Source organism: Heterocephalus glaber, unplaced genomic scaffold (assembly GCF_053883595.1).
Source record: "Heterocephalus glaber isolate CG9 unplaced genomic scaffold, H.glaber_assembly_v1.0 deba00001504, whole genome shotgun sequence".
Lineage (NCBI taxonomy): Eukaryota > Metazoa > Chordata > Mammalia > Rodentia > Bathyergidae > Heterocephalus > Heterocephalus glaber.
The window spans coordinates 5,943,985-5,965,278 of NW_028258324.1; the positions used below are offsets into that span (position 1 = coordinate 5,943,985).

Consider the following 21,294-nt stretch of genomic DNA (forward strand, 5'->3'; position numbering starts at 1 on the left):
ACTGTTTACAACATTCTATTTCACTTCCCTTGTGAGGCTGCCTATTCCCAGCCTTTCTCTGTGTTACACAGGAAAACTCCCAGAGGGCTGGAGATTGTTGGTTTAAACAATGAGCCTGTGCAATCCATTACTTCACCTGGTCCTTCTGCCAACCATAAGTGGCAGGGCTGGGAGAGCTATACAAATGAGGAGGCTTGCCCAGGGCCACAGCCAAGGGAGATTCAGGTCTGCTGCAACAGTCAGTTCTGCTTCTCCTTTGCTGCTCATAGCCCAAATAGCCCTGTGAGGCAGGCAGAACAGGGATTACCATCCCACTGCCCAGATAAGGACAACAAGACCCAGAGCAGAGCACAGCCATCAACACCATCCTTATCTTGTCCCCACTTGCAACTGAGTCTGAAGCCAAGTGCTGACCTTTACTCTCTCCTGTCTGGCTGATGGGTACTGCACACTTCTTAGCAGGATGGGGCAGAGATGGGCCTTGGACTCTAGACCAGAGCCCTCATGCTGGACTGGTCCCAGGTCACTTGGGACCTAGGCCTCTCCTCTGCACCTGACTCCCCTTGTCAGCCTTGTAACTGGCTGGGGCTGAGAGGGAGGGAACCAGGAAGTACCTGAACACACCCTGGTGGCCATTGCTCTGGACTTTGTGCCTAGCTAGGGAAGGCATTCCTGAATGGTCCTTTCCCCTAGTGGACGAGTGCAGCTCTGACCTGGCACAGACCCTGCCTAGACCAGCATGGACAACACTGGGAAAGGAGGCCTCGCTGGCATTCCTAAGAAGGATCTGCCAAGCCCTCCCTTTCAGAACGGGTCTCAGGGAGGCTCACAGGAAGCACAGCCCAGCTCTAAACGCTGGGATGGAGTCTTAAACCATCCAGCTGGTTGGTGCCCAGAGTGGGTAAGAAGGATTTCAAACAATGCTAGACGAAAAGTAAAAATAATACCTGATGTGTGTTAACCCTGCACCGACTCCCACCCCACCTGCCCCAGCAGGCACTCAGCTGTAAACCAGGGGTTTCATCCAGCCTTGCTCCTCTGTCCCTTCTCTGCATCATCTCATCATCTTGGGCCAGGAAGATCCACCACTGGGTCTCCAGCTTCTGCTCCTTCCTTTGCAATCTCAACTCCTTCCCTCCCGTCCATGCGGATTCCTCCCTGCACCACCGCCTCCTTGGATCTGCCAGCACCTCCTCTGGGAAGCCCCCAGTGGGGTGAGTCCTACCAAAGACTCTGGCCCGGAACCCTTCTGTCATAACCAAGACACACATTTTTATTGGTAAATTCAGGGCCCTCAGTTGGCCCTAGCGGCACTTGGCCTCGGACCTTGACCTTGTATGCCCAATAGTGAAATGCAGGGTTCTGAAGCACAGTTAGTGGGGAGGCGGCAGGGGATACAGGATGAGGTCTGGGAGTGAGCCTCCGCTGCCCCGCGCCGCCCTCGCCTCCTCCAGGAAGGCGAGTGTGGCCGTAGGGTCCCAGGCCGGTATCGAGCCCACTCAGCGATCTCCCACTCCACCCTGTATCTGGCGCGACACAGCGCGCCTGCGCGGAGAAAGCCGCGCCTACTGCGCGTGCGCAGCGGTCGCTCCAGCTGTATATTAGGGCGGCAGGGTCGCGGCCTGAAACTGTTTGCGGACAAGGGCAACGGTTAGTTTGGACTTTTCCCCTTGAGCGCCCACCGCCGACCCCACCTCCGCCTCCGCTGAGAGCCCCGCGCAGGTGAGGGCCCGCGCTTGCCGGCATCAGGGAGCCCCCGGGTGTCCGTCCAGCCCGGGCCCCGCTTCCCTGCACTGAGACCCCATCCCCCACCGCCCCAGTCACCCGCGCCTTGGTCAGCCTTCGTCTTCCAGGTCTTTTGCCTAGTTAGTGCCTTGGTTTCCCTCCTGTCACTTGACCGCTTTAGAATTCACTTCTCATACCCCGCCCATATCTGGAGCCCTTAACCCCGGTACCCTCTGACCCCAATCCCCAGGATTCTTTCCACCAGACTCGATTCCCTCGCTTGCCAAACCCCCATCCCTGTCCAGACACGCCCCTGCCCTTCTCTATGGTCCCCTTTTTCTCATTCTCCCCAGCTATAGGGGCATGACCTGGCCACGGTGGTGGTGGTGGTGGTGGTGGTGGTGGTGGAAATCCCTGCCTCGGACTCAGAGCTTGGCTGGATGCCTTCCTTGGGGAGAAGAAGGCCGGGATCCCTAGGAATCCTACCTGCCTAAAGTGGTGACTGGCTTCTTCCCTAGCCTTACTTCTCCACCTAGTGTGGGTTAGGGTGTCTTATCTGCACATTGTATCTCCTTAGAGAAGCCTCCTGAACCTGTTCCTAACTAGCCTCCTCATCTTTCCACCTTCTCAGTTATTTTTTGTTGTTGTTTATTTGTTGTTTGTTTTTTGAGACAAAGTCTTGCTGTGTAGTTCAGGCATGCCTTGAACTCACTGTGTAGTCCAGGATGACCTCAAATTCAATGATCCTCCTGCCTTGGCCTCCCGAATACTGGGATCACAGGTGTGCGCCACCAGACCTGCCTCCCCCTTAGTTATTAGTTGTGTGTATTTCTCTGTTTGGTGAAGTTGCTTTTGGGGCATTTTTCTATAGAGCTGGAGAAAAAAAAGAAGTTGGTGACCTGGGTAGTATGCGGTCACTGCTCTTTTTTTGAGTCATATATCAGTGCTGTCCTTGAGTGAGGTACTCTTTCTTGGTGTAAACTGCTGGTGACACCTGAACCCAGTAACCTTGCAGTGTGGTACTGTATTTGCCTGATTATTAACAAGTGCTGATGTCACTATTCATCAGTCTTTCTACAGGAGCCAGTACACTTCCTGGACATGGAGACCGTTGTTCGACGATGCCCCTTCTTATCTCGTGTCCCCCAGGCCTTTCTGCAGAAGGCAGGCAAATCTCTGTTGTTCTATGCCCAAAACTGCCCCAAGATGATGGAAGTTGGGGCCAAGCCAGCCCCTCGGGCCCTGACTACCTCAGCGGTACACTGCCAGCAGATCAGAGAAACCCCTCCGGGCAGTGAGAGTAAGTGTCATTGGCAGCTAAGGCAAAGGTAGGGATGTCTGTTCTCATTACTAGATGAAAAGCAGTTCCAGGCTGTGGTGGTGGAGAAGCCCCCCGCCCCAGGGGAGGGCTCAGATCTGTGTGCCGATTATCTCCTGTCATTATCACCCTAACCCTTCAGGGTGGGCACTTTTAGTGTTCCTGGCTTTTAAAGTGAAATGTGGCCAGTGTTCCATGTTTCAGGTTTCTAGAGTGCCTGTTTCTTCAGGGCAGGTATTCAGTTGGAATGTTCTATTCCAACCTTTCAGTAAATACTTGGTCTTTGACTTTAGCCTTGCCCTGCAAAGTCTCAAACCTTAAATGGTGATTTTTATCTTTAAGACTTGTTGGTCACAAAATGCACAAAGTATAAAATTCACCATTTTAACATTTTTAAGTGTACAGTTCAGTAGTATTGAGCACATTCATGTTGTACAAAGATCACTACCATCTGTCTATAGAACTGTCTACATCTTCCTAGTCTAAAATTCTGTGCCTGTCCAACATTAACTCCCATTCTTCCTCCCCCAGCCCCTGGCAGCCACCATTTTGCTATCATTTTGACTGCCCTAAGAACCTCATGAAAGTGGAATCCTGCCAGGTATAGTGGCACCTGCCTGTAATCCCAGCACTCATGAGGCTGAGGCAGGAGGATTACTGTGAGTTCAAGCCCAGCCTGAACCACATAGTGAGACCCTGTTTCCAAAAAAAAAATGTAAAATCCCATGGTACAGTATTTGTTAGTTTTTGTTTATTTGTTTGTTTGTTTTGTGGTTTTTTTGGTACTGAGGATGGAACTCGGGACCTTGAGTTTGCAAATCAGGCGGTGGAACCACTAAGGTAAATCCCTGGCCCCTGTTAGTGATTTTTTAAACACATGGATTTATTTTATATCTAAAGTTTGTTTTTGGTTCTAGGGATTGATTAAACTCAAGGCCTTCATGTTGAGCTACCCCCCCCCCCCCCGCTTTTTGAGACAGGGTCTTACATGTTGCCCAGGCTAGGCTTGAACTTGGACTCTTTCTGCCTCAGTTTCCCAAAATACTAGGGTTACAGGGATGTGCCATGACACCTCGCATATATTGTGTATAAATTTTTAAGTTCTGGTTTTAATAGAGAGACCAGATGTGAAGGTAGTCTTGGTCTGGTTCTGCCAGCAGAAGTTTTTCAGATTTCACTTAATCCTAGGGATTGTTTCACCTTGCCATCTCTTCTTAGATGTATTCTCTAGGTGTGGACCTGTGAGAAAGGAGTGTTTTTTTCTTCTTTAGAAAGGACTTAATCTTTTGTAGGATTTACTTTCAGGAGTTGTCTTTTTTACCAGAATGTTTGCAGTGGTGATGTTTTGAATCACAAGCCTCTTTTCTTTTTTCTAGAATTTCTGTAACAAATATGTATGACCTCTATAATGAATGATACTAACTTCAAAATAACTTTTGGCTTTCCTTTGCAGAAAATTTTAGTGAAAACTGTTTTGAGACACCTTATCCAAGTTGTAGGAAGGGCTAGACAGTGACTCACAGGAGTATTCCTAAATGATGAAGAAAAACTTTGCTAAAAGGAAGGTGAACAAATTTGCTGAAAAAGAAAGGAAATCATTATAAATAGGGGCCAGGGATTTAGCTCAGTGGTTCCGGCGCCTGCCTCGCAAGCGCAAGGTCCCGAGTTTGATCCCCGGTACCAAAAAAAAAAAAAAGGAAATCATTATAAATAGAAGCATAATTACCAGCCAGCTGTGTTAAGTCAGTATCCTCCTTTGATGACTTTAGATGAAAAGTAGGTAAGGTGTGTGAATGTGATCTACCCTTATTTTTACCTTAGTATACAGTAGTTTGAACTCTATTAGATAGCAAAATAAATACTTAAATTTTAGTGTGTTTTTTAAAAAAGAAAACCAAGAGGTTTTTTGTTAAGCAACAAGCAAGCTTCTTTATCAAGAATCTATTATAGGTCTTGAGTTTGATCCCTGGTACCAAAAAAAAAAATTATTATAAAATATTAACAGGGCCAGGGATTTAGCTCAGTGGTTCTGGCACCTGCTGCACAAGTGCAAGGTCCCAAGTTCGATCCCCCAAACAAAAAAAACCCAAAATATTAACAGAAAAACATTATGTGAATACTTTGATTACTTTAGAGAGCATTTCTCTCCTAAAATATGTTGAGTACATGTGAGGTAGAAATTACTGGCAGTGATTCAACACAAAAGCTGTGGGTTGTCTAAAGAAAGGGTACGTTTTTGGATCTATAAGGAGAAATATTCTGTGTTTGAGCTGTAATTGGAATGTGCCAGTGAGCCTTTCACAGGAGCATTGCTTCCAGTGAGGCAGATAAGAAAACAGATTAGCAAGACCTAATAAAAATAATCTTGCATCTGGACTGTATGGTAAAATAAATGCAAAGCTTATCTTTGAGGCAATAAAAGAAAAAAAGTCAGTGGTTTTCTTGTGTACCCTGAAACCAGGTCTAATGCTTCATTTTTTCCATTTCCTCCCTCAGAAGACAAAACTGCCAAAGCCAGTGTCCAGCAGGCTCCTGACAGAGCCCAGCAGACTCCAGATGGCACACAGCTTCCATCTGGTCATCCCTCATCTGCCACAAGCCAGGGCACTGCGAGCAAATGCCCTTTCCTGGCAGCACAGATGAGCCAGAAGGGCAGCAGTGTCTTCTGCAAAGCCAGTCTGGAGCTTCAGGAGGATGTGCAGGAGATGCATGCGGTGCGGAAAGGTAACAGATAAGACATGACCATCAGAAAGAGCGAAGAGGTCATTTTGTCTCCTGGCAGTGTCAGTTCTAAGTGTGAGCTATTATTAGGACTGTATTTGTGTAGACACCTTCCTCTTTTAGGGATGAGAAGGAAGGTTCTCAAGATAGAGAATTATGTTGCAAAATGTGGGATTTTCTTTCTGGTGGGTGTGTAGGATGTGGCCAGCTTTCCAAGTAACTGTTTAATGTCTCAAAATAACCAGCAGTCTTGAGTTGCTTCTACCTGTCCTTTGTTCCTTTGGTCTTTCCCACTGCTTAGTAGAACAAAAGGTAGAAATAATGGTGCTACTGAAGTCTGCAATAAGTGCTGATCCCAAGACTCCCCAAGTTGCGTGTCCTACTGATGGTCACTGCATGGCAACCTTAATTCCAGCTGAGCCTCAAAGCTCCCCAGAGCTTCACCAGCAGACATTATACATGTGAGCCAGACATAGAGGTACATGCCCATAATCCCAACACTTGGGAGACTGAGGCAGGAGGATCATGAGCTCATTGCCAGTGTGGACTACAGAATATCTTGTCTCAAAAAAAAAAAAAAAATTATGCCTACGGCCAAAATTGTTTTCTGTGAAAAAGAATAGAGAATTGGGGAGGTAGTGAAGGGGGTGGAATGGGAAAAGCATGCTAACCAGCTAGAAAACTTTGGGGTTTTTTTGGTTTGTTTTGTTTTGTTTTTTGGTATCGGGGATCAACTCATGACCTTGCACTTTCGAGGCAGGCACACTGCCACTGAGCTAAATCCCCGGCCCTGGATTTTTTAATTTTTATTTATTTATTTTTGGTTTTTGAGACAGGATTTCACTATGTAGCCCAGGCTGGCCTCCAACTCATGGCAGTCCTCTTGCTTCAGTTGCCTGAGTGCTGGGAAATACGGATGTGCCCAGCTGGATTTTAATGTTCATTAAAGCTGATTAGTAACCCTAAAAACAAAACAGCATGAAAGGTAGCCATTACAGTAAATAAATTAGAAGAAGAGATGTTTTCATACCTCAGTTACAACTAACTTTGATATCATTTATCGCAAACATATTAGAACTTAAAAAATTTTAAAAACGAACTTTGGTTTTGATCAGCGTTTTTGTGAACTAGGCAGTAAGCCATTTTGGACAGTGTATCTAGAAAGTGTTGTAAACTCGGTGAGGAATGTCAGTCCCATTTGCCTGTCATAACTTTTGTTACAGAGGTTGCCCAAACCTCAGTGAACCCCAGTGTGATCAGTGTGAAGACTGATGGAGAGGATCCAAGTGGATTGCTGAAAAATTTCCAGGATATCATGCGAAAGCAAAGACCAGAAAGAGTGTCTCATCTTCTTCAAGATAACTTGCCGAAGTGTAAGTCTCGTTGTTATTTGCCTGATGTAGAAGAGAGTTTATAACTTAAATGTACATGAGATAAAAAAGAAAATCATGTGGTGAGTCCAGAGTTGAACTCTTTTCATATCCACCACCTCCATTCTGGGTGCAGTACCAAACACTTGATAATACACAGTCTGGTTTACCTCTCACAAGATGAGGACATCAAGTCACTTGCCCAGAATCTCCCTGCTGTGAAGTAGCCACGCTGGGACTTGAACTCAAGTCTGTCTTTCACCAAAACCTAGATGTGCATCTTAACCCTCAGACTGTACTATCTTTTGTTTGATTTTTAGCTATTTCCACTTTTCAATATGATCATTTCTTTGAGAAGAAAATTGATGAGAAAAAAAATGACCACACCTATCGAGTTTTTAAAACTGTGAACCGGAGGGCACATATCTTCCCCATGGCAGATGACTATTCGGACTCCCTTATCACCAAAAAGCAGGTGTCGGTCTGGTGCAGTAATGACTATCTAGGGATGAGTCGCCATCCACGGGTGTGTGGGGCAGTTGTGTAAGTATCCCTGGTTTTCCAGTACCACTGGTCTTATTTGGGAAAGCATTGATGATTTATACAGGCTGGATCTTTTATGAGGGGGGGATAGTCAACTGAAAGTGCAGCACAGCAAAAGGCTATTCTTAGCCTTTGAAAATATCTACAGATTACTTTTTAGTTTGTCCCACTATTCTGAAGATGCAGTCACTTGAAACTTCTGGCCCCAGGTTTCATAGTGAGAGAGCTGCTGGGTCAACATAAGTTTTAGCTTCCTGGAACCTGGAAAGAGGTCCAGTTCACATGGTGTTTAGAACCATGAGTTTTATTTATATGTCTCTGCCTTTCTCTGTCCCTGTTTCTCCCAACCCCCACAGGGAGACTTTGAAACAACATGGTGCTGGGGCAGGTGGTACAAGAAATATTTCTGGAACTAGTAAATTCCATGTGGACCTGGAGCAGGAGCTGGCTGACCTCCATGGGAAAGATGCAGCACTCTTGTTTTCCTCATGTTTTGTGGCCAATGACTCAACCCTCTTCACCTTGGCTAAGATGATGCCAGGTAAGGAAGCCTGGCATGGGTACCTTAGAGCTTTTTGAGTCTCTTAGTAATAACAACAAAGGCTTACCAAAGCCCTCAACTAAGAGTAACAGTCCTAGCTGGGAACATTTCCTCTTTGCACATAAAGTGCTAATTGCACCGTAGGAGTTCCAGTAGAACATGATACAAATGAAGATTCAAACATGAAAGGTATGAGCTGGGTGTGGTGGCATAGCACTAGATAATAATATAATCCCAGCACTAGGGAAGCTGAGGCAGGAGGATCATGAGTTTGAGGCCAGCCTGGGTTAAGTAGCAAGACTGTTTTGAGACAAACAAAAAAACCTGAAAGGCCACATCCTTAAGCTAATTCCCTCAGATGTGCTTTGTATTCTAAGAAATTCTTTTGGAAGGGCTGGGGATTTAGCTCAGTGGTTTCTCCACCTGGTGCGAAAGCGCAAGGACCTGAGTTCGATCCCCAGTACCAAAAAAAAAAAGAAATTCTTTTGGAGAAATCTCTTGCTTATTTTTAGTTATCTCCTAATCGAGTTTGGAGTGAGGCACCTGGATTTAAAGGCAGACTAACTACTCTTCACAGGTTTATTCCTTTGAATCTTCTCAAAGAAGAAGCACTAGCTAGTTATTATGCCAGAACAAAAACTATCAAATGGCTTCCTTTTCCTACTGACCATTTTCAGGAAAAAAATCTGTTGTCTTTGTCTAGAATACAAGTTTTCTTTGACATAGGTGGCAATAAATAGCATGTTTATCATGTTAGGTTGTGAGATTTACTCAGATTCTGGGAACCATGCTTCCATGATCCAAGGGATTCGAAACAGCCGAGTGCCAAAGTATATCTTCCGCCACAATGATGTCGCCCACCTCAGAGAACTGTTGCAAAGATCTGACCCCGCGGTCCCTAAGATTGTTGCATTTGAAACTGTCCACTCCATGGATGGTAAGTCTAAACACAAGCTAGTCTAAAACCTGAAATGAGAAAGCAAGACCTGAACTGACTTGGGGCTGGGGATATAGCTCAGTGGTAGAACATATGCTTAGCATGCTCAAGGCTCTGGGTTCAATCTGTAGCATTCCCCCTGCCCCCCAATGTATGGTGCCTTGTTTTTGGGTTTTATTTTTCTTTTGCTCTCTGCTGTGATTTGTAATCGGTAGTCATTATGTAGATTTGTGTGAGTTTGGATTTTCCACTCTGGCTTTTACTAGGTTCTATGAGATTCCAAGGTAACCTAGAAATTAGGGAAAATTTGTTTACTTCCCAGCATTAAAAATGATATTTTAGAATGTGAGCTACTTTGTTCTGACTGTAAGCAAAACAGAAATTTCTGAAGTGCAAACTCTTCAGAGCAGTTTCTGGTCTTCTTTCAGGAGCAGTGTGTCCACTAGAAGAGCTGTGCGATGTGGCCCATGAGTTTGGAGCAATCACCTTTGTGGATGAGGTTCATGCAGTGGGGCTGTATGGGGCTCGAGGTGGAGGGATTGGTGATCGAGACGGAGTCATGCCGAAGATGGACATCATTTCTGGAACACTTGGTACGCATATTTGCATGTTCTCTTCTGCACTAAAATGACATTATCCTAACAAGGCCAAGGACTGAGTAGTGTGACTGGGATCTAGTGAGGAGACAGAATGATAGCTTATCAGTCTGGCCACTTTCTTAAGGGTGATTTTTTGGTCCCAGTGAGTAGTAGTCCAGCTTAGCAGAATCTGTTGGAGGTTGAAAGACCTTTACAGCCAGGCATGTTAGGAATATCATTTATTGCTGTCTGAGCTCATTCCAGAATAGTCATGGCTCTAACTACATGCCATAACAAGAGCTTTTACACTCTAGGCCTCAGATTGTTCATCTAAATTAAAAAGGAGTTTATATTTTTCTGCTAGAACAGTTGTTAGGAACAAGGTGTTGTGAAGTACGGAAGTGCATGATTCCCATAGGGGAACATTCTAGCTCCCTCTGCCTTTCCTCTGGTCCTCCTCATGCAGAAGAAGCATCTCACAGTGGTGGGGAGCCAGACTCTGGAGACCTGCTGCCTGGGCTTCATTCTGGCTGCATGACTCACAAGTTATGTAACACCACATTGGCAGTTAGCCTCTCCACACCTCAGTTTCCTCATCAGTACAGTGGAAAGAAATGGAGCTATATCAGAATGCTCTTAGAGAGCCAAGCATGTTGGCCCATGCCTGTAATCCCAGCACTCAGGAGACTGAGGCAAGAGGATTACTGAGAGTTCGAGGCCAGCCTTGGCTACATAGTTCAAAGCCAGGCTGAACTGCATAGTGAGACCCTGTCTCAAAACGAACAAAAAGAATGCTTGTGGAGGAGATAAGATGTGTTGCATGCAGCTCATTACTATGACATTGTCTTTGCCTTTGAGAACCCTGAAGAGATGAAGATGTACATTGTACACATTTGAGGACTCTTTAAAAACTTCAAGAGTTGGTAAAACATTTGGAAACCCATGTAGCAGTCAGCTAAAATGCAAAGTTAAGCCCTACACTTGGTAAAGGATGAGTGGGCAAAGAGAGCGTCCTCCATCCCTGCCAAGGGGAGCAGGGCCCCATGCAAGCCTAGGAACCTGGGGCAGTTGGGATGGGGCCATCAGGAAAGGTGCTTGTTCACTGACTTCTCTCTCAAGGCATTCTTATGACATGCTCTTTGAAGGTGTGGTCATTGTGAGGTGGGAAGTGCTGGAGGGAGAAATTTTCCACTGTAGGAGTTTGAACCCACATCACCCTTCACTGGTTTGGCAAAAGTGTTAATTACGGAACATAATGTTGAGATCTCTGAGAACTCTTCGAGAGTCCTTAATCCTGAAACTTGAGATACACATTTTACAAAGGACTTGACCAGAACCGAAAAACAAGTCTGGCCCTAAACCACCCCTAACAGGTTCTGATTTTTTTGTTTTTATCTGGCAAGCTCTAATTGTCAGTTTGGTGTTTGCTTTAAGTAGGAAGTAATGGGTCACACCACAGCAGTGAGTGTAGCCACCAGATTATGTCCACAGTGAGGATGGTGCAAGCACCCAGCTCGCATCCTGCTCCCAGGAGCACAGTGCAGAAGAGAGGAGAGGGAGTTTTGGCTGGCAGCAGAGCCATAGTGCTGGCTAAGTGGAAGAGTGGGCAAGAGGAAATGGTGGGAAGAGGGGCAGCCACTTGGCCCCAGGTCACTGGGCAGTCACAGGGTGCTAGCCTGCTCTGGAGACCACATTCTGAGATTGCCCCTGTCACTGGGCAAGACCCTTTCATAACCTCTTAGCTTTTGCCCTCCTAACCATGGAGGATGTCACTCAATTTCTGTCAGTCTTCGGACAGAGAAAGAAGCTAAGGAGAAAATAAATGATCTGAGGTACTGCAACACCTGGCTGTTAGTGGTATAATGAAGCTGTCTACTCTCAGGCAAAGCCTTTGGCTGTGTTGGAGGGTACATCGCCAGCACGAGTTCTCTGGTTGACACCGTGCGCTCCTATGCGGCTGGCTTCATCTTCACCACCTCTTTGCCTCCCATGCTGCTGGCTGGAGCCCTGGAGTCTGTGCGGATCCTGAAGAGTGCCGAGGGGCGGGCACTTCGCCGCCAGCACCAGCGAAACGTCAAGCTCATGAGGCAGATGCTCATGGATGCTGGCCTCCCTGTGGTCCACTGCCCCAGCCACATCATCCCTGTTCGGGTAATGGCCTGTCCCTGCTTAGACTCCTGGGGGCTGTGCCTCCTCACAAGCTGTGCAGTTGTTTGGATTCTGCCTTCCTAAAGTTGGGCTAGGGCACAAAGACTGCAAGGCCAGGCCAGGGCCAGCAGCCAGCAGCCCTCTGTGGTGTCTCTGCCTTTGGCTGCCTTCACAGTGAGAATGAAGCCTTTAAACCCAGCAGACTGGAGCAGAGTTTCCCTCTTCAGAGCACTGACCTTAATAGGGTGAACACAGAGCTTGAACCCAGAAAGCTCCAAAGCCTGACCTCAGCTTTGTACCTAGTAAATTTCAAAACAGGTATTGAGTTTCCCTTTGCAGATGGAAGCCCTGTTGGTGTCCCAGGTAAACCAGTGTAGGGATTACAGCTAGTTTTTTTTTTTAGTTTTTAGTTTTTTTGTTTTTTTGGTAATGGGGATCAAACTCGGGTCCTTGCGCTTTCGGGGCAGGCAGCAGAACCACTGAGCTAAATCCCCGTGCTGATTACAGCTAATTAACCAGAGCAGGGCTAGACATTTTGGGAATGAGGACCAGCTGGTGTGAAAAGAAGCCCTACCTTCTCCACACAAGGCCTGGAAGGGGAGTAGTGCAGAATTTACTTCTTTTTGTTTGTTTTTGCACTTCTAGAAATTGAACCAAAGGCCTCATGAATGCTGGGGAAGTACTCTTTATCACTGAGCTATATAGCTACAGCCCTTTTTAAATTTTTATTTTGAGACAGTCTGCCTAAGTTGCAAAGACTGGCCTCAAACTTGTAATCCTCTTGCCTCAGCCTCCTGAGTAGCTGGGATTACAGTTGTGAACCACCACATCTGGTTGAAATTTACTTCTTTTTTGGTACCGGGGATCGAACTCAGGTCCTTGTGCTTGTGCAGCAGGCGGCGAAACCACTGAGCTAAATCCCTGGCCCTGAAATTTACTTCTAATGAGGCTTTGGTTCTCTGGTCCTCCCTAGACATTACCAGCTCCTTTAAATTGCAGGTGTTCAGAGAGTGCTGTCCTCCCCCAAGCTTGCAGATGCTATAGTCTGGTCTTGAGCCTGAGCCTTTTGGAAACTATTTGTGATACTTCTGCCAGGAGGTAGCCCATCCTGCTCTGACCCTATCTTCTGCTGCCATCAAACTTAGGTTGCCGATGCTGCTAAAAACACACAAGTATGTGATGAGCTAATGAGCAGACATAACATCTACGTCCAGGCGATCAATTACCCAACAGTGCCGCGTGGAGAGGAGCTGCTTCGGATTGCGCCTACCCCTCACCACACGCCTCAGATGATGAGCTACTTTCTGGGTGAGTGCCTTCAGGGGTGTGGGGGCCTCTCTGGAGGCTTGGATAAGTTTGTTATCTAGTGTTTATCATTGTGGCTTGCAGAGACTGGCAAATTTGATTCTTGGTCAAGGTAATTAAGAAGGCCTCAGGTGACACAAAGCCCTAGAAAACAGTTGCTGGATTTACTCTGAGTGTGCAGAGCCCCCTTGGAAGCTCTGTGGGAGCCTGCTAGTCTGGCGTGTTCCCAGGCCCCCACTGGAGGATGCACAGTAATGAGCTTGGCAGGAGAGGTGAGTCCTCCAAAGGCTTGAGTCTGCCCCAGCCTGCACAGGCCAGCTCACAGTCCTCTAAATTCTCTGTGTTCTTCTCCATTCCCTCAGTGTGGTCCTTGAACTAACCCTGCACCTACCACCAGAGACCCTGCACAGCATTTTACATTGCTCATGTGTCTGTACTGCCACCACCTACCCTGGTATTCAACCCAGAAGCAGGGATTGAGGGGGCTCAGTCTCTGAAAGGGACCTTGCCAGCGCCAGCCTGAGCCCTCAGCTTCCTGACAGCCTTCATGTTCTGTTAGAAATGCTTGGTGGAAAAAAATAAATAAATAAATAAAAATAAAAATAAAAAAAGAAATGCTTGCTGGGCATGGTGGTGCCACCTATAATCCTAGCACTCAGGAACCTGAAGCAGAAGGATCACCACAAGTTCTAGGCCAGCCTGGGCTTCATGGTGAGTTCAAGACTAGCTTGGGCTACATAGTGAGACCCTGTCTCAAAAAATCAAAAAAAAAAAAAAAAAAACCAGACAAAAAAAGAAATACTCAGGTTTTCTGTTTTGTTTTGTTTTTTGTTGCTAGACATTGAATCAAGGGAAGGAGCCCACTCCTAGACCCCAAAATGCTTTAAACTGTAGTTTGTTAACATTGGAGCAGCTTCTTCCCTGCAGGCTTGTGAAATAAGGTCCAACTCTGACTGTTGTTTTCCTGTTTATTTTTATAGCCTGATTGAGATATGATTCATATGCCACAAACTTCACTCTTTTAAAATATATTGTTGAAACTTGGTGTGGTGGTGCATGCCTGCCTGTAATCCCAGCATTCAGGAGGCTGAGGCAGGAAGATTGCTTCGAGAGTTTAAGGCCAGCCTGGGCTACCTAGTGATTTCAAGGCCAACCTGCACTACAAAGTGAGACCCTGTCTCAAAAAAACACACAATTGAGTGGTTTTTAGGTGAATTCATGGCATGTACAATATCTGATTCCAGAACATTTTTATCTCCCCAAGAAAAACCCTGAGCCCATTAGCAGTCAGCCTTCCAGCTTTGCCCACTGTTTCTCTGCTTCTCTCTGAGGATTTGCCTGTTTGGGACATTTCGTATGAGAGAAGCCATATGGACATGTGGTCCTTTATGCCTGGCCTCTTTACAGCACAGTGGTTTTTATTCTTTTAATTTTTTGGTTTTTTGTTTTGGTACTGAGAGTCTAACTTAGAGCCTTGTGCTTGCCAGGCAAGTGCTGCACTGCTGAGCTACATCCCTGCCCTATTTTTTTCTTTAATTTTTAAAATTGTATTTTTTGTTTATTATTTGTGTGTGGGGGGGGTGTGTGTGGGGGTGTGTGTGTGTGTGTTTACTGGAGATGGAACTCTGCACCTTCATACTGAGCTACATCCCCAGCTCTTTTCAAAAAATTTTATTTTGAGGCAGGATCTCACTAAGTCACTCAGTTGCCTAAACTGGGTTTGAACTTGTGATCCTCCTCCCTCAGCCTCCCACAGTGCTGGGATTATAGGTGTGTGCCAACGCCCCTGGCTCCCATAGCACTGTTGTTAAAGTTCATCCATGTGTAGCAGTAATCAGCACTTCACTAATCTTATTATCAAAGATTTCCACATCTTGTTTATTCATCAGCTCACAGACCTTTCGGTTTTCACTTTCTGGCTGTTAGGAACAGTGGTCCTGTGAATGTTTGTGTACAAGTTTTTGTGTAGACAGATGTTTTCATTTCTCTTAGGAAAACACATAATATTTCAAAATTGCTTCTCTTTGCAGAGAATCTGCTGGCCACATGGAAGCAAGTGGGGCTGGAACTGAAGCCACACTCCTCTGCGGAGTGCAACTTCTGCAGGCGGCCGTTGCACTTTGAAGTGATGAGTGAAAGGGAGAAAGCCTACTTCTCTGGCATGAGCAAGCTGGTGTCAGCCCAGGCCTGAGTGGGACCTCAGTTATCCCACCTCTCTGCAAGTCGTTGTTATACCCAGATAGTCTCCACAGTTGTCTTTCTATGTGAATTAAATTATATTAAATCTTAAACCTATAGTAAAAATATAATCCTGGAAATAAATTCTTGTTTAAGTGATAGGTGTTTCTGCTGTTGGCTACTGAATCAGAAATAATTGGAGTTCCATCTGTTACAGAGGTGTATAAACTGTAGTGACCAAAGGACCTCCCCTCTGCTTGAAGCTGACCTCTTTAAGGCCTCTGTACCTAGCAAGATCCAATGGTACCTCAGCAACTGAACTGTTCTGAAAGCAGCCAGTTTCACTAAAATTTCTGCCTCAGATTTGGACCAGGAGCCCTGGCCCAGCTCGCTCCTCAGCCACAGTCCTGACCTCATACTTCCCACTGAAGTTGAGCTGAGGGATGAGCTCACCTGTGCCTCCCAAGTCCCCCAGCCCCTCAGCTTCCTGACCTGTAGTCGTGTCCTCTCCAACAAAAGTGGTTAGCTGAGTGCACTCTTGTGATCCTAGCATCTAGGAGGCTGAGGCAAGAAGATTGAATTTTTGAGCCCAGCCTGGATAACTTAGTGATTTAGCAAGACCCTGTAATAAAAAGGGCTGGGGATATAGATCAGGTAAAGGCCCTGGGTTCAGTCCCCAGTATTGGGGAAAACAAAGAAGAAGAGTTTGTGGACCTCACTTTTGACTCTGCATGTGTATTTAGGTCCTGTTTCTTCTTGCACATCCCTGCAGCTGTCCCTGATCCCATTCCCATTGGCCTGCAGCAGTCACCCATTTTCACATGAAGCAGTCTCTCCTTCCAGCTAGACCCTCAGTATCTACTGGTGCCACTGTCTGTGCTCCTCCTACCCCATGTAACCCCTCCGAGCCATGGTTCTCGGTTCCATCTGCTCACCACTGACTGCTGTGTCTGACAAGCACCTCCCAGACCCACATGGCAGACAGCACCCTGGGTCTGCCCACCCCTCCCCTGCCTGCCCCTCTCCCAGTCTGTCTTGGTCACTACCAACACACTCTGGTCCCTCATTTGGAATTCAGCTGAACTTCCCACACTGTTAGCAAGTTCCCTAATGCACCTCAGGCCACTTCTTACCTTCGCTGCTGCCGCCACCATGTGCTCTGACCCTAGCAGCAGCCCTGAGGGGATCTTGGAAACTAGAGATCTAGTCCCTTCCCTGCAGAAAGGGTTCCTGTCTTCCAGCTTCAGAGAGATTAAATTCTGGATTCTCCCACAGGCTGACCAAGCTGGGAGCAGGCTCCCTTCCAGCTTTCCAGCCTTGTCACTCACCCCACCCTGTTGGTCTCTGCTTCATGTACTTCTGGGCCCTGAGTACCCAGGTTGCTTAGCTCCAGTGTCAGTGTTGACCAGTTTTTGCTTGCGTTTTCCTGCCACTGGATCACGCTGCAGCTGTCCCTTTACCCAGGACAAGGTCCCTGAGAAGACCCCTGTGCATGCCTGCCTGTGTGCCCTCTTGAGTTGGTGGGCATTGCTGGGCCTCCTGCCTGGCTGTCCTTTAAAGCTCTGGTTACCACCGACAATGACCCTTTTGACCCTCTGCCCTGCTGTTATGTCATCTCTATGAGGAGAATTGTCCTGTCTTTCTTTTCATTTCTGTCCCCTCTGAGGCCAGGACAGAACCTGCTACATGTTAGGTACTGAGCGCACATGTTGAGTGAATCAAAGTGGGCCCTGGTGACATCGAAGTCTACTAGAAATTAGGTAAGCTGAAGAAAAAACACAGCTGGAAGTGAGGATACTTTGGCCATCCTCCCCTCTGGTAGCCCCAGAAAGGATAGCTGTACCTCTCCTAAGGCAGAGTTGTGCTAGAAGTGAACCTGGGCTTGCTGGGCAAATGCCCTGGCCAGGTCACACTGGGGAGTCACCAGCTGAGTCATGGTCACATCAGATAAACCATTTATATGGGCAGGCCACTGGGTGTGATCTAAGTGCCTCACTTTAGAATCTCATAGATATGGTTTCTTCCTGCTCAGAAAACTACTTTCCCAGCTCTGCTGCAGAGCTTTGCATTGTCCCCCACATTCCTGTGCCTGGAACATACCTGGCCTACTTACTTCAGATAGGATTGTTCATCCTAGCAGGCACTGTTCCTACCTCACTGCTTGCCCCTCCCAAGTCTGTGAGAGGGAATGAGGGATCCTCAGGGGGTAGATGGATATGTGAACTGCTTAAAACCAAGAAGCCTGACTTTTACAAGCTAGTCTGGTGTGAAACTGTACTCTGTCGGACCAGGGATTTAGCTCAGTGGCACCGAACCTGCCTCCACAAGTGCAAGGTCCTGAGTTCAATCTCCAGTACTAAAAAAAATTATTATTTCTCCCTAAATGAAAAATCATCATCATGAATTAATACCTAACAAATATATGTCATGGGGCCGGGGATTTAGCTCAGTGCTTTCGCGACCTGCTGTGTAAGTGCAAGGACCCGACTTCGATCCCTGGTACCAAAAAAAACCAAAAACAAACAAATATATATCATGATTTCACACAATACCTTTTTCAGGTGTAGACTTAAAAAAATTTATATCCTATATGTACTGAAAAACTATGAGTAAAACACATATGGACATTATACTGAAATCTGAAAAATAAAAAAATTAAAGAAAAAAATAAATTGTACTATTGTGCTATGTCGTGGAAGTTTTCCAAGAATATTTAGCAGCAAAAAAAAAAAAAAAATTTAGCAGCTTAGGACATCAAGTAAAGTCCTAATGGGGAGAGCATAAGTTATATGTTTTGTTGTTATTGTTGGTTGTTTTTTAAGACAGGGTCTCACTGTGTAGCCCAGGCTGTCCACAAACTCACCATGATCCTCCTGCTTGGCCTCCTGAGTGCTGGGATTATAGCCACGCGCCACCTTCCCCAGCCTGCATGTTTAAGTCTTAAGGGACAGACTTTCTCCACGTTGACAATTTCTTCCTTCTATCACCTCTTCCTAAGTCAACTTGTTTGGGACTGATTTCTCCCAAAAAGGAGGACGAAACATCAGCCTCCCCAGATCCTCCCAGGGAGAGCGAGCTCTTACCCCCAGCTTCCTAGGCCTCTGATTCCATCACACCTGCCTCTGGACACTAATGCTCTCAGCAGGGGCCCAGCTTCGAGGGGTTCACTCTTTGGGTGGAGAGGTAACCATTGAACCCATATCAGCTGATGGGCCTGAGTATAAATCCTGATCCCTAGTGTGACCTATAATCCCAGCACTCAGGAGCCTGAGGCAGGAGGATTGCCACAAGTTTGAGGCTGGTCTGGACATAGTGAGTTCAAGGCCAGCCTTACAGTACTGTACTACATAGCAAGACCCTGTCTCAAAAAACCAGAAAAAAGGGGCCAGGGATTTAGCTCGGTGGTTTCAGTTCCTGCCTCACAAACAAAAGGTCCCAAGTTTGATCCCCAGTACCAAAATAAATAAATAAATAAACCAGGAAAAAAAAAAAAAAAGAAATAAAATAAAAAGACCATCTCAAAAAGAGTTCCAATACCTAATAATGAGAACTGAGGCCCTGTTAGGTTTTTGCAGACCTCTACACATATTACCACTAACCCTTACAACTGCAGAATAGCTCTGGCCAACTTCCTTATAGATGAGCAAACTGAGGCTCCCAAAGGGAAGGTCACCTGCTCAAGACAACCTGAATGGCGGGGGGGGGGGGGGGGGGGCAGTCCCTGGCCATCTGGAGTCTTATCAGTGTTCATAGGTGAGAATGGTGGCGGTATGGAGGAGGGGGCCTATGCCAACCACCAGCAGCTTCCTGACCACAGCACAATGGGAGCAGCCCTCCTGCAGCTCTGCCCTGTCCTGCTCAGAAATCTCCACTAGGCCCTGAGATAGTGCAGTGCAGCCCCTTCGGGTCCCATAGATAGCACAGAGCCAAGTGCCTGGGACTCAAACTCATTCAGCCAAACCAAGCCCTTTCACAGCCCCCCTGCTTCATCCCAGAAATGCTTCTGAGTTGCCAGCCCTTGGGGCAGGTAGACAAGGTGTAACCTTGGAACTGCCAGAGGGCAGGCTTGCTGTCCAGGGAGATAGGTAGGTTTTGCTTCCTTACAAGCAAGACATGGTGCCCAGCACAGGGCCCTGCTTACTGCTTCCTGCCCCTGGTATTTCAAGAACAATCTCAAAGTCATTTAACTGGAGACTTCCCCAGAACTCCACCCTCACGCAAAGGACTGCTTTTCTTTTTTTTTTTCCACCTCTTCCTCCTTTTTCTTTTGGTGACAAGCTGACCTTGAACTCACTATGTAGCCCTGGATGGCTTCGAACTCTTGGCAATCCTCTTGCTTCAGCCTCCCAAGTGCTAGGATTATGGGCGTGCACCAAAAAGACTGTTCTTGTTTGCTTTTCTCTTTTCCCCAGGGAGCCAAGGAAGCAAGATAAATCAGAACCCACATGAGGTCTCTGACACAGGTCAGAGACCTTCTTTCTGTCTTTTGTTTGGGCAGATAACAGGAGACACCATGGTGGGAAGCTCTATGTAGGCAGAAAGAGGAAGGTGGCCCATACTTCCCTCACAGCTCTGCCCTGGGTGTGGGTGGGGGTAGGAGAAGCAACCCACACACACTAGGGCTGCCTGATATTTGCCTGCAAAAATAACACTCTTCAGCCAGCCCCGCTCCTCCCCACAGACTGGCCTACCTAGCCATACTGATTCTGTTCTGCCATTCCATACTCCAGCTCCTCCAGGCTGCTTGTTTCTCCCCTGCTCCTCAAAGGGTAGGTTTGGTGTGGTAATAGTGAAGGCAGCCAGCCTACAACAAGGCTCTTCAGTGGCTCTGGGCCTGGCAAAATCCACGACCCAGGCACTTGTTGAATCCAGACCCTGAACAAGCTTTCTCCAAACATTGGTCTCCTCCCTGTGTCCTGAAACCCACAGTGCATATCAAAAACAGCTAGGCACAATGGCACACACCTGTAGTCCCAGCACTTCGGGAGGCTGAGGCAGGAGGACTACAAGTTTGAGTCCAGCCTGGGCAACATAGCAAGAGTCTGTCCCAAAAGGGGGGGGGGGCGGCTGGGGATTTAACTCAGTGGTGCCACCACCTGCCTTGCAAGCTCAAGGTCCTGAGTTCGATCCCCGGTACCAAAAAAAAAAAAAGGTGGGGGGGGGCAGGGTTGTAGCTCATCGTGAAGGCCCTGGGTTCAATCCCCAGGACAGCAAAAAAGATATAGATACACATACTTTATCCTTGTCAGATGTAACTCCAACTCCAGCCTCAGTGCAATGAGATCTGAGAAGCAAGATCAAGGAAGGGGGACTTACCTTTGTACCCAGGTACCCCCATATGGTCCATTGGGTGAAAACAGAAAGGAATGGATTGGGAGCTCACCTGGGAGTTCCCTGTGGCTTCCAGCTCTCCGCTGCAGGAAACACACCCCTTCTCCCCACCTAGGCCAGCCTTCCCCACGCAGCAGAAGCATGGCCACCAGGGGGCGCAATCACCCCTCAGAACCTGCCATAAACTCATTTTTTTCCCCTAGGGAATGAATGTCGCCCTAGGCTGGCATACTCTCAAGAGTTTGCTGGGGAGGAGGCAGAAAAAACAGGCCTGAAGTTTCTGTGCCCTTGAGGAGAGGGAGGCAGATACCTGAGACCAACATTCGAGAGAGAGGTGCTGACCAGGAAGGGCAGGCAGGGGATGGAGGGAGGGTTGAGAGGGAAAGGAGATCTGTCCACATTCAGTGGCCATCTTCAGACTGCCTTACAAATGCCTGCAAATAAACATGCCCTTAGCCAGGCTTTTGTCCTGTGGGCCCTGTCTTTCTCTAAGGACATTTTCCCAACTGCCTCTTGTCCACTCTTCACTTAACGGAGACCTGGAGCGTTCTCCCCCTCTCCTCCCACCCATACCTCCAGAGAACTCAGGAATAGCACGC

General features: G+C 47.1%; 1 protein-coding gene across 6 annotated transcripts; it reads left to right on the forward strand.

The window, feature by feature from the left end:
* Positions 1 to 1,511: 1,511 nt before the first annotated feature.
* Alas1 (5'-aminolevulinate synthase 1) lies at positions 1,512 to 15,523 on the forward strand. Of its 6 annotated transcripts, none has more exons than XM_004834198.4 (12): positions 1,571 to 1,722; positions 2,079 to 2,223; positions 2,795 to 3,025; positions 5,540 to 5,767; positions 6,988 to 7,137; positions 7,455 to 7,677; positions 8,034 to 8,218; positions 8,976 to 9,155; positions 9,584 to 9,748; positions 11,616 to 11,884; positions 13,027 to 13,189; positions 15,217 to 15,523. In XM_004834198.4, exons 3-12 carry the CDS (start codon positions 2,827 to 2,829, stop codon positions 15,375 to 15,377), a joined length of 1,923 nt encoding a protein of 640 aa, XP_004834255.2. In that variant the 5' UTR covers positions 1,571 to 1,722; positions 2,079 to 2,223; positions 2,795 to 2,826; the 3' UTR covers positions 15,378 to 15,523. The 6 variants fall into 6 exon arrangements, with proteins under 6 accessions (XP_004834258.2, XP_004834254.2, XP_004834255.2 ...); XM_087186135.1 differs by having other exon boundaries at positions 2,875 to 3,025; XM_004834201.4 differs by lacking the exon at positions 2,079 to 2,223 and having other exon boundaries at positions 1,512 to 1,650.
* The last annotated feature ends 5,771 nt before the right edge of the window (positions 15,524 to 21,294 follow it).

Coding starts and splice junctions, on each gene's coding strand:
- Alas1 (XM_004834201.4), top strand. CDS start 2,827: ATGGAGACCGTTGTTCGACGATGCCCCTTCTTATCTCGTGTCCCCCAG. Junction 7,678..8,033: donor CGGGTGTGTGGGGCAGTTGT/GTAAGTATCCCT, acceptor CAACCCCCACAG/GGAGACTTTGAAACAACATG. Junction 9,156..9,583: donor AACTGTCCACTCCATGGATG/GTAAGTCTAAAC, acceptor GTCTTCTTTCAG/GAGCAGTGTGTCCACTAGAA.